General features: G+C 46.3%; 1 protein-coding gene across 1 annotated transcript in view; it reads left to right on the top strand.

Moving 5' to 3' along the window:
• The window catches only part of SLC6A11 (solute carrier family 6 member 11), a 125,931-nt gene that overhangs the window by 56,026 nt on the left and 57,016 nt on the right, over nucleotides 1-12,889 (top strand). Inside the window, exon 6 of the mRNA XM_045863776.1 lies at nucleotides 4,277-4,411. Within this exon, the coding sequence (XP_045719732.1) occupies nucleotides 4,277-4,411 (135 nt within the window). The remainder of the gene's footprint in view (nucleotides 1-4,276; nucleotides 4,412-12,889) is intronic.

Below are 12,889 nucleotides of genomic sequence, written 5' to 3'. Positions count from 1 at the left end.
ACTCAGCATCTCCCATTCCTGCTTATCCTTGGAGACCCAGCTGCAACCCCACTGTCAGAGCCAGATGGCTGAATTCATCCACAAAGAACCTTCCAGCCCGTCTCTCTAGCCTCCTTTTCCTGTTTCATACTACTCAGTGGGTGTCATGATCCCAGGAATGTCATTCAGACATGCACATTTGGCAGTTCTTTCTTTGAGCACGAGATCTGGGTCTTACCACTCTGGGGACCGGGACTAAGGGCCTGCGGGACACTGTGAATGCATCAAAGAAAAATGGGCTAGAGCAAGGGTAGCAGATAGTGGGTTTCTTCCCAGCTGATTATGGAGGCTCCCTAGAGTATTGTGGAGGGTCCTGAGGTTTAGCTGCATCCAGGCTTAGCTGCAGAGAGTGTTGTGATTAATTGGTGATGTCTGCCATGAGCACAGGAGGGATGTGGCAGCGTGCATGCCATTTAGGTGCAATCTCTTAATGACAAGACCTGGTTTGTTTGGACAGTCTATGGCTGTTCTCAGGAAAAATCAAAGATGATGTCTAAGTGTCTAGTATAGCTGAGGGTTAGAAGGGGCTGTTGGAAGAACTGGGACCAGTGTCAGATACAGGCTGTCCTCAGCATTGCATTTTCAACTTTCATACCATTCTCCACTTGTGTCCATTACATAATGATGCCCCTAAACCACCTTTTGTTCCCTGACTCAAGGCTCTCAAACCTCAACTCACAAAGGGATTTTTTCTAGCTAACGCCTGCCAGCCAGTGGTTTCATTTTGGCAGCCTAAGTCATTGTCTGCACTGTGGTCTTTGGGCAGTTCATCTGAATATTTTCTTTCCCTTATGGTTTTATTTTTAAAAGTATAAAAATGAAGGTACAGATCTCAGTGGAAGGAGTGTAGTTCTCCTCAATGTAATGTAGAAGCAGAACATGCATTTAGAACTCTAATCAATGGGATTACTTCAAAACAATCATTAGCCATTTAATAAGTCAGGCCAGTGTGGACCTTGAGGAACAGTCTGCTATGTGCATTGCTGAGGGCACGGTGAGGGCGCATTTGGCCAGGTTATAAGTGACCCCTTAATGATACCCTGGTGGCTCAGTGCACTCAAAACAGACCAGGCGGAGAGATGCCTGGGTGGCTCAGTCGGTTAAGCATCTGCCTTCGGCTCAGGTCATGATCCCAGGGTTCTGGGATCGAGTTCCACATCGGGCTCCTTGCTTGAGAGGGGGTCTGCTTCTCCCTCTGCCTGCTCTGCCTGCTGCTCCCCCTGCTTGTGCTCTCTCTCTCTCTGACAAATAAATAAAATCTTAAAAAAAAGAAAAAAAAAACAGACCAGGAAGAGCATAACCAACAAGTTTAGTCACATCGAGGTGGTCCCGTACAGTAAGGATAAAGTCCTATGATTTTCAGTTGTTCTTCTATTTTACATGGTAACATTCTTTCTCTTAAATTTTATGAGCATTGGGGGTTAAGACAAATATCATTCAGAACCTGGGCATTCTGAATAATTAATCTTCTGCCATACCACAGAGACAAAAGTGGAAAGTATGCAATTAAAAGCAATAGATTTTAGCTCCCCTCCTTGACTTTTCATAGATACAAGCTGGTTGGCTGAGGTGTGGAGGTTCATTTTGAAGGAAGAAAATCCAGAATTTATATGAAATGCTGAGGAATCATGATAGATTATGCCTACCAGGCTAAGGGAAATGGAGAGCATAGCACAGCTACCCCTCTGGGCAAGAACCATCAATCCTATTGATAGGTGGCCTCTAATTTTTTACTGTTAATATCAGCCACTGGCTCTTGTTCTTACATATCTGACTCACATTCACCTTTTCTGGATTACATAATATATTACAGCAAGAGATTGAAACGACTGCATGGCATGTCTGTGGAGCCGATTGTTGATCTGGAAGCAGGACGCTGAAGTGGCTGGAGCAGGACTGTGAGCAGGCTGAGGATGGTGCCGGCATTGTAGGTTTAAGGATAATGTCTGGATGAAACAATCCAGCCCTCCAGATGTGAGCAGGACCTGATGACACCACCCTCTGCTGGTTCTCATTTCTTGTGTTTGAGGATTGGGTTTAGATCCCTGCTTTGCCACTTGCCAACCGAATGACTTACGTTTGCATTTATGTAAAGTATGGCCTCTTACCTTTTAGTTTACAGGTTAAGTGCAGAGAAATGGTAATATTTTTTTTGTTATTGTTTTGTTGTGTTCCTGTCCCCTTCAGTCCCTCTAGTGCACATACGAGCATTCTTCAATGAAATAATAGGGCAGTTAACACAAGGATTGCTGTGTGTCATACTGTATTTAATTTTTTTTTTAAAGATTTTTTAAAATTTATTTATTTGACAGAATTAGCACAAGCAGGGGGAGCAGCAGGCAGAGGGAGAGGAAGAAGCAGGCTCCCCACTGAGCAGGGAACCTGACATATGTCTCCATCCCAGGACCCTGGGAACATGACCTGAGCCAAAGGCAGCCACTTAACCAACTGAGCCACCCAGGTGCCCCCTGTATTTAGTGTTTCTATTTCATTTTTCTAAGATGTTAATTTGTATAAGAATAAAATAATATGAGGAAAAAAATCCAAGAGGAAATGCTGTATAAATGTAGCTATTTCTTTTTTTTAAGATTTTTATTTATTTATTTGAGAGAGAGAGCATGAGAAAGAGCCTGAGCGGAGGTGGAGTGCAGGGACGGGCAGAGGGAGAGGGAGAAGCAGGCTCCCTGCTGAGCAGGGAGCCCACGGGCTCGATCCCAGAACCCTGGGATCATGACCTGCGCCAAAGGCAGACACTTAACCAACTGAGCCACCTAGGTGCCCCTAAATGTAGCTATTTCTATTGTCACGTGTCAAGTGACTGGCATTTTAGCAGGGTTTTATTCTCTTCTTCCCTCTGTCCCCATTTCCCATGTCCTGAACTTCTGCTTATCCTTTATGGGCCAATACCTGGATCACCTCCTTGGAGAAACCCTTCCTGAGTGCCCCTGTAATTAGTTACTCTGAGCTCCTCCATCCTTTATACTCCCCCTGATTACGTAATGCATGGTCTACTTACCTACATGTCTATCTTTTCTACCAGTGGGGAAGCCTCTTGAAGCAGAAACTTCCATTCAAGACTCATTCTCATTTGTATATTCCAGAGTCTAGCTCAGCGCTTGGTATGTAGGAGTGTTTCGGGTATGTAACTGAGTGAGTGAGTGAGTAGGTGGATGAGTGAGTAAAGGAATAAATGCACAAACTGAGTGAAGGACTGGACCGCTGGTAAAAGAAACCCTGGGTTGAGAAAGGTTTCCACTAGAAGAATTAAGACCGTGGGTCCTTGACTGGGGCAATCGGAGTCTCTGAACCAGTCCAAAAGCTGGACACATATCTGTGTCTGGGCACCTTTGGGGGAAGGGCAGAGAGTCTGTAGCTGTCCTCAGATCCTCAGAAGTGTCCATGGCTCCCAAATGTTGACAAGTTGCTGATCTAAACAGATGGAACAGGCAGGCCCCACTGAGAGGATATGACCAAGTTATTATAGAAGAGAATGTGACAAAGGAGAAAAAATCAGAGCTGGAGGGGACACCGAGTCCTGCATGGACCTCAGGAGAAGGTGTGGCCCCAAGACAGGAACTCCCAGAGTCTAGAAGGTGTTGCTGTTTCCTTGTAAACAGTTCTTGTATGAAGAAACCCAGGGGAGATTTTTCTTCTTGCACAGAATCTGTGGGCTGAAAGGGCTGCCCAGGTTCACTGGGTCCAATCACCTGCCTCCAGGTACAGCAAGCTGAAATGATTCCTGGCATACACTGGGTCTTTCTTGTCCCTGACAGCTTCCCTCCCTGACTCCTCTCCTGCACTTTTCTATCCTATCCTTGGCTGTGAAAACTTGATTTTAATTAAGAGCAGTGTCTTTCAAAAATGTGGATGGTGGCCCATTGGTGAATTGTGACCTGAACTTAGAGAGTCATGACCAGCTTTTTAAAAAAAATGAAATAGAAGATGATAGAAAATATTGAGTGCATCACATGGAAGAGTGAATATTTTGTGAAACATCCTGTTTCAGCTCTATGTGTATGGGATTTTGATATCCTGTGTATTTCCTTCTGTGGGGTGTAGTCACAAATGACTGAATGAGGGGTCAGTGGTGAGAGATGAGGTGGGAGAAGAAACCGTGTCAACGGTTCATGATTCGCTGCACTGGGAAGTCCTTTGCTCCAGGCCAGAAGTTAGGAGCCTGCCACATGGCCCCCCACTGTCACCCCTTCTTGATTCTTTCCTCTCCTCCCCTGGGCAGGTTGTGTATGTCACTGCAACATTTCCGTATGTCATGCTTCTGATCCTCCTGATCCGAGGGGTCACGTTGCCCGGGGCCTCCGAAGGCATCAAGTTCTACTTGTACCCCGACCTCTCCCGGCTCTCCGACCCACAGGTAAGAGCTGCTTGCTCAATGCCCAGTTGCCTGTCACCCCTCAGAAGACCTCCATGGGCCTCTTAGGCTAACCAGGGGGGCTCAACAGCTGGCTGAGCACATGGAAACCTGTGGACCCCTTCTCACAGTAATAATTTTCAATGATAATTAACATTAACAAAAAACAAATTGGTGACATGGTAATAATATATGTGCTTGTTTATCAATACATCAAATAGCAAGATCCAAGATCTGATAATTTTCATGGTTTCAAAGTAGTGATGAGCATAAATGACGTTTGGGAGATACCGATACTGTGATTTGGAAGTATCTGGGATTTCTGCTGCTAACAATACTATAGTTTGTTGTCTGCATTCATAATTGAAGAAGTGCTAAATTTCAGAGGTAAGTGAAAGTAAAAATACACTTTTTCCTCCCACCTAAGATCATCGATCCCTGCAGCCATGCATCTCAGCCAGAGGAACTGGGTCTGTGTTGGTGATTGATTTTCCTTGTGGGTGTAGCTCACAGAAAGAAGATAATTGGTGAAAATTGGCTCACCTGTTAGTTGTCTCCAGGAAGGCATTGGCTGTTGTACATCACGGGTAGTGACTGTTTATACCTAAGCTTCTCTAAATGGGTGGTGGTGGTATGCCTGGGGGTACATGAGACAAGAGATGAAAACAAACATCTTGCAGGCCCAGGAGTGCTCAGCCTCACTACTTGTTAGAAGCTCCTGGGAACTTGAAAAATCCCAAATCCCAGAACACAACCCAGACCAATTTAATTAAACTTTCTGGGGGTGGGTCCTACGTATCAGTATCTTCTAAAGGCCACCAGGTAATTCTAGTGTGTCTGATAATGTGCTCAAAGACATTTGATGGATGAGGAGACATCCGTTTTTTTCTTTTGATTGAAGTGTAGTTGATATATAATGTTACATTAGTTTCTGGTGTACAACATGGTGATTCAGCATTTTTGTATGTTACGAGGTGATCACCATGATAAATCTAGCTACTGTCTGTCACCATACAAAGTTGTTATATATTATTAACTATATTCCATATAGTGTACCTTGTATCCCTGTGATTTATTTATTTTATAACTGGAAGTTTGTACCTCTTAATCCCCTTCCCCTCTTTCACCTACCCCTCTAGCAACCACCACATTGTTCTCTGTATTTAGGAGTCTGGTTCTATTTTGTTTTGTTCATTTTTTTTTAAGATTCCACATATAAGCGAAATACAGTATTTGTCTTTCTCTAATTTCCTTTAGCATAATACCTCAGGTCCATCAATGTTGTTACAAATGGCAAGATTTCATTCTTTTTTATGACTGAATAATATTCCATTGTGTCTATACACCATATCTTCTTTATCCATTCACCTATCCATGGACACTTGGGCTGCCTCCATAATTTGGCTATTATAAATAATGCCATGATGAACATAGAAGCACCCATATTTCTACTAAAACAAACACAGATGGATCATGCATTAGAATGTAGAATCTGCATTCATAGAAGATGAGCCTGCAAGAAATTCCAAGTGTGCTGTCTGTGTCTTCCAGCCAACCCTGTTAGGAGAACTTGGATGGAAAGGTTTATGGAGGGTGAGTTACTGCAGCTCAGCTGTACCTCATTACACTGATTAAGGTCCATGGTGGAGTGGCAGTGTGTACTCATTTCTGTCTCAGTTTGCTGTGCTGTGAGGGGCCCCGAGGCTCAAGGCACCACCAGGCACCTGAGGCGGCATCCTGAATTGCAAGCAGAATCCCTAGGAAGAACGAAATGAGCTCCTGACTATTGGCCTCACCAACTCCAACCTAGGATGGCAAAGGCTCAGTTGGAGAATCAGTTTTGGAAAACCTATTTCCAGAATCACTGGTCTGTGCATTTTTGTTAGATCCACAAATTCTTGACCCAGGACAGATTTCTTGTTCTTTCCTCTACTCACGGGTTTCTTTATCCTGGTCCTCAAGGTCAGTCAAGAGATTCTGAGCATCACCTGCAGTTTCTAATCCTAACGATCATCGGAACACCTTGGAACATGTTAAAAGTACAATTTCAGGGAGTATGGGATGGCACCTGCACATCTATATTATTAGAAAGCTGCAGAGGAGATTCTGATAATTAGAAAAGTTTGGGAAAATTCAGCCAACACCTATGACCATAGAGCCCTATCTACATGTATACACACATGCACCACAAACTCACACCCACACACAGAGCAGAGGTGAAGCCAGACAGTCCACCATTCACACTGCCTGCCCTCGTCATCCCAGTCTCCTGCTATCTCTGTCCTCTAATCTTGGCTTCCAGGTCAGCACTTACCTGCAAGGCTATTCTGTGAAATGGCCACTTGGAGTCATGGCCAGCACATTGGGCCAACAGTCTGGACCCGGTCTTCCTCTGGCTCTGCTGCTGATCCTGAGTGACCTTGGACAACTTCCTTCTGGGTCTCAGTTTTCCCACTAATGATATGAAAAGGTTGAATTCAGTCAGCAGTTTCAAACTAGATTCAGAGAATCCTGCATTTTCTGTGAACATGGGTTGACAAACTGACTTACAGACCAGATTCCACCCTCTGCCCTTTTTTAAATAAATAAAGTCTTATTGGAACACAGCCATGTTACTTATTTTTTCACATATTGTTTGTAGCTGCCCAGAGGCATAACTCAGAGACAGTGTGGAGTAGCTGAGACAGAAACCATATGACCCCTTGTGTCGAGGGTGCCAAGACCCCACACACACTGAGTGATTCACTAGAAGGACTCAAAGGACTCAGAGCAGTTGCACTCTTGAATATGGTTTATTTCCATCATCAGATAGAGTCTGGAGGAATCCATGCATAGGCTTCCCATGGCATTCTGCCAGGAGGAGACACACACAACATATTCCTTCTTGCAGCATCAAAATGCAGCAGAATGTGGGCAGTATTTCTGCCCAGAGGAGATTGCTCAGGACTTGGGTTTTTAATGGGCAAGATTGATGGATGGATGGATGGATGGATGGATGGATGGATGGATGGATGGATGGATTTTTAAAATTTTTATTTATTTATTTATTCGTCAGAGAGCACAAGCAGGGTGAGCGGCAGGCAGAGCAGGCAGAGGGAGAAGCAGGCTCCCCACTGAGCAAAGAGGCCGATGTGGGACTCAATCCCAGGACCCTGGTATCCTGACCTGAGCTGAAGTTAGGCTCTTAACCGACTGAGCCACCCAGGTGTCCCAATGGGGAGTTTTATTAAGTGCACAGATACTTTCTGGCCATGTGGTCGATCACACAGTCTCCAGAACTCCCGACCTTCAGAAGGAAAGCAGGTGCTCACTGTAAGTTGCATTGCTTGTACAAGCAGTCCAGGCAGGCTGGCACAGCAGAATTCAGTGCCCCAGACATCCAAAACGACTGTGTGACTTAGTACCAAGGGGAACACCTTAGCTAAGTTCCCAGACACCAGTCAAGAGCCATTCTTGCCAGCAGGCCCTTTTGGACAGCAACATCACGCTGACTGTGGTAACTCTTTCCTATACACCTGCAAAACCTATAATATTTACTATTTGGTCTTTTCTAGAAAAAGCTACTAACCTTGAGCTGCAGAACCCTCAGATGCCTGTAAGGGGAGAGTTGATGGCCTCTGACCTCCACCTGACCCCCCACTCCATCCACGTTGCTCTCTACCTCTGGTCCCACCAGCCTGGTCCAGACACCAAGATCTCCCACTTGACAGAAGCCTCCTAACTGGTCTTCCAGAAAAGTCTCTTGACCCCTGTAGGCCACTCTCATGCAGCAGCAGAGTGACCTTTTTGAAATATAAATCTGACAGACACCTCTTTGCTTAAATCCTTTCTGGGATTCCCTGTGGTCTTTGGAATAAGATCCAAATGGAAGGGCCTCCAAGGGCTTCCTTGAACTGCCTCCTTGCTGCATTCCCCCCCGCCCCGCTCCCCCTCTCTCAGTTCATTCCAGATACTGGCCTTCTTTCTGCCTTGGGACCTTTGCACATGCTGTTTTTCTGCTGAGGACGCTCCCTCTTTCTTCCCCAGATCCCCCTTCCCCATCTTGCCCCACATCCACTCGTCCTTTAAGACTCAGTTTAAACATCACGTTTTCAGGCAAGTCTTTCCCAGCTGCCAACCATGCAGCCCCTAGGATTTCATACTTATTTTCCAAAGCACTTATCATATTTACAATGAAATATTTATATATGTACATACATATATGTATGTATTACATGTATGATTCACTTTACACCCATGCATTTGCTTAGCAGATATTTACTAAGTGCCTACTCTGTATCAGAGATTATTTTAGGTGTCAGGGATATAGTAGTAGACAGTGGACAAAACAATGACACCTTCCCTATGACATTTATATGCTAGTCAAGGAAGAAGGCAGAAAACAGAAGTAAAAATAAAATATGCAGTCCATTAAATGGTGACAAGACCCATGGAGACCAAGTACAGAGTGGCAAGGGAAGGGCTTGAGAGACGGCTGAAGTTTCCAGCATGGTGGTATCCAGGAAGGGCCTCCCAGAGAAGACAGCTTAGAAGCAAGGGCTTTATCTGCCTTGTCCACCACTGTGTCTCTAGTCCCTAGTTAGCTCAGTGCCTGGTACATAATAGGTGCTCAGTAAATATTTGCTGAATGACTATAAGAGCCAAAGCTATTTTGACTTTTGAAGAAAGGTTCTATTGCTTCAGCTAAAATTCTAAAAACCTCCAGCTCACCAGATCTGAGAGTTATGCTCTCTACCCGTGATGTACAACAGCCAGTGCCTTCCTGGAGACAACTAACAGGTGAGCCAATTTTCACCAATTATCTTCTTTCTGTGAGCTACACCCAGAGTAACTGTCTGGGACAGAGGTAAGGATAGTGACTACAAGATGGAAGCGTAAACAAAACTCCATGTAGCGAGTGCTTTCTGGAAGCTGAGGTATATTGCAGGAAGGGCCCAACACAGCTGAAAAGGAAGGCAGGAGAGCCCGGAGCCTGCTTTCTGTCTGCTTCAGGGGGCTGAAAGTTTGGTGGTGGGGTGTACAGCAAACCTGACTCTGGAGGAGTCTTGACAGCTCTTCAGACTTTGGAGGCTAGCACATCACACAAGTTTATCTCATTGTGCGGAGTGAAGGCAGCTTGTGAGTGGGTCGGTAGAATCACAGATCCAGATCAGAGAGGCTGAGCTACTTGCCTGTGGCCACAGAACAGCTCAGTGGCCCAACTAGGATTTAGAGCCCAGGGTTCCTGGGTTTGGGGCAAAAGAATACTAAGTGAAGGAAGGTGAGGTCTGAAGAAGAAAACAACAGATCCACATGCCCCCCAAGCATTACCATTTGTGCACACCCAGGTTCATCATCAGGAAGGCCCCGGTTTCAATTCCTGCTCTCCTGTTACTGGTTACTGGTAATGTGGCCTCTAGCAAGGCTCCTCCCTCTCTGGGGCCAAATCCCCTCTTCCCTAGAATGAGGCCTCCAGGTTGTAGTTCCTGCCCCATCAGATGACTGTGAAGTTGAAGTACAATGACCCAGTCAGTGGAAGAATGTTTTTTTCTTTTTATAGATACGTATTTATTTTTTCATGTGCGTTAGAAAAAAAAACCTGGGACATCAGTCAACTACATCAACTACTCCCCAGCCATTGAGCAAGAGAATTCCAGAAAGCATGTAAAGAGAGCTCAGCTGTGGGGAGCCTGGGAGCCAAGAACACCTTCTTCATGGAATAACTATGAGGTCTAGAGAGAGAGTCATGGAAGTTGTTTTAAGGTCTAAATCATGACTTCATAGTTATTATTGCTAGAGTGTATTTATGCACACTCACTCACACACATACCTGTATGTGATAAGGAACAAGGTTAATTTACAAGCAGCTATTCAATAAATACTAGAATGAACATGGACTTGGCAAAAATAGTACCGGAGGAAGATGGTAGGCTGAAGTTTGGGACAGAGCCAGGGCTGGAGAATCATCCTGCAGTAGTGTTAGGACTTTAGGTAGCCACATGGTCCCACTCAAAACAACTGAGGCATGGCTCTCAAAATTAGAGAAAATAGGTCAGGAGAGCTATCGTCTGGAAACATTTAATCAGGAGATCAGAAAAAGGCTCGGTCTCTTGGTAGTTTTCTCCTTTTATCAAGTCCAGAATTGTTTGTTTTTCTGAGTAATAATCCTGACTCGGTTTCCCATTTGCACCTCAGACTGCACCAGGAAGAAAAGTTTCCAGAAAGGCCTGGTGGTTTGGGTTGTCGAGGGGTGTGAACACCCTTGTTTCTTCGGGATGATCTAGAAGTTGCAGTGTTCAGGCTTCCTGCAGCTACCAGGGACTAAAGGGTTGATGCTGGAGCGACGAAAATGTCTCTTGTGGGTAAACAAATGGGAAGGAGAGGGGATGGAGGAGGTGAGCCCCAGGGACCGGGGCTGGTCAGAGGGGTGGCTGCTGGACACGTTCAGGTCTCCGGCCTCAGAGCCGTATTGGTTCCCTGAACTGCTCTAGCCACTCCCAGAAGTGTGGGGGGTGCTCTTAGGTGGACTGAGGGCTAGCAGGGGTGAAATGAGCACTTCCTGGGAGTCCTCCCTTGGCTGCCAGCTCCATGAGGACAGGGATCACAACATGGATCCTGTGTACCACTCACCTGTTGCCAGATCCCAGCAAAGCTGTTCCTTAGTTGATCCCACTGATATTTACTGCATGTCTACCTATGCCACATATCCAGTATATAGAATGAATAAGAGCCCCCCCACCCTTGCCCCCAAGGAGCCCACAGTCTGGTGGAAGAGGGTAGAGCCTCACCGGTCCTTGACTGGGTGGGTTTCCCTCCCTATAAGAAGGAAGGGGGTTGGAGGAGATCAGAGCTTCTCATCCTTCCTTTGGTCTGTTGAGAAGAACATGCACCTTGTTCTTGGTGATGGTCCTCGTGCCAAAGCATGGGACTAAGTCATGCCTTTTACACACCAAGGCAGACCTAGAGTAGCTGCATCCATGCCGCCACTTTCCCTCTTTTGCTTCCCAGGGGCTTACGTGGGTAGGGGCTTCACGGGAGGGCTGATGGCTGATGCCCCGGGCACTAGATGGAACCCCCACTTGCCTTCTTTGTCCTGCAGCCGGAAGGGCCAGCCCTGTCCCAGCGCTCCAGTAATAGCTGTGAGGCTTGCAGGTTATCATCAGAGCTTTACTTCTCTGGGAACACGTTTGGGGCTTCGTGAAGTTCAGGTGCCCGTATAGGTCAGCCGGGTAGGACAGGCAATGACCCACAGAAGGAAAACACTTGGGGTGCCTTCTGCCCCATAGGACACTCTTGCTCCCTGCAGCCCACATCCTGACCAGAGTGACAAGGAGGTGGGGCCTTTCCGTGATCCAGGATCTGCATGAATTCCAGCCCTGGTCTCCAGCTCCCGTCCCTGCTGCTTACAAGGTGTTCAAGACATGCCTGTTTGCGGTGTCATTTACATTTCTAAAGGAACACAGGGTTCCTGACTGGTGCAGTGCTTAGGACCTCAGCTCCCTGGGGCCTTATACAAGGGAAAAATCCTTTCAAGGGGTGCCCCTGGCCCCTCTGGGCTTGTGTGGCATTCTGCATGAAGACTTGATGAAGTGTTGATCTGGACGGGCAGATGCATTCACAGTGGCCCCCTCCTTCTGTCTCCCCAGCCACTGAGCAAGAGAATTCCAGAAAGCATGTAAAGAGAGCTCAGCTGTGGGGAGCCTGGGAGCCAAGACCACCATCTTCATGGAATAACTATGAGGTCTAGAGAGAGAGTCACGGAAGTTGTTTTAAGGTCTAAAGGGCTGTGCACCCTACTGTTGTAGTCTCTGTGAGAGCTTCCTGACCATCTTGTTTAAAATCACACTCTCCTTCACTCCCACCCTGCACGTCCTGTCCACCCCCCACTTTTGGTTTTTGCCATGACACCTGCCAACATCTAAGACACCTTTCATTTTGTGTCGCCATCCTTCCCTCACTAGAATGTTAGTACCAGGAGGGCAGAGGATGAATCTGTTATGTTCACTATTGGATCTCCCACCCCTGGAAACAGTGCCTGCCAACATTAAGAGCTCAGTCAATATTTTTTGGAAGGAAGGAAGGATGGAAGGAAAGAATTGAAGGAAGGAAGGAATTGAAGGCAGGCAGGCAGGGATGGACAGTTTCGGGAGGAGCCTATGTGACTCTGTGTTAGGGTGACCTAACATGTGTTGCAGTAATGGGTAAGCTCTCCAGAGACAGGATTTGTAGTGCAGTGGAATCTCGTTTCCAGGAAAGGAAATTGGAGTCACTCTATTGCCATTGACCAGCTTGGTGTCCTTTAGGCTGTCCCTTTACTTTTTGGGACTCGGGGTTCTCACCTGTCTGTTGGGGTAAGAATACCCACCACACAGGGTTGCTGTGAAGTAAGTGTGCACATGATTGCAAAAGCACTTCTAGTTCTCATTTTTGGTACCCAGCCCGGGGTCTGGCATGCAGTAGGGCTCTGGGGACACCAGCAGTGTTATTCATTTGCCTCTATGT

The sequence above is a fragment of the Mirounga angustirostris genome, unplaced genomic scaffold, assembly GCF_029215605.1.
Source record: "Mirounga angustirostris isolate CCGP_5_RB_7025 unplaced genomic scaffold, mMirAng1.0.hap1 SCAF_1, whole genome shotgun sequence".
In the NCBI taxonomy this organism is placed as follows: Eukaryota; Metazoa; Chordata; class Mammalia; order Carnivora; family Phocidae; genus Mirounga; species Mirounga angustirostris.
This window is presented reverse-complemented; position numbering and strand designations above follow the sequence as displayed.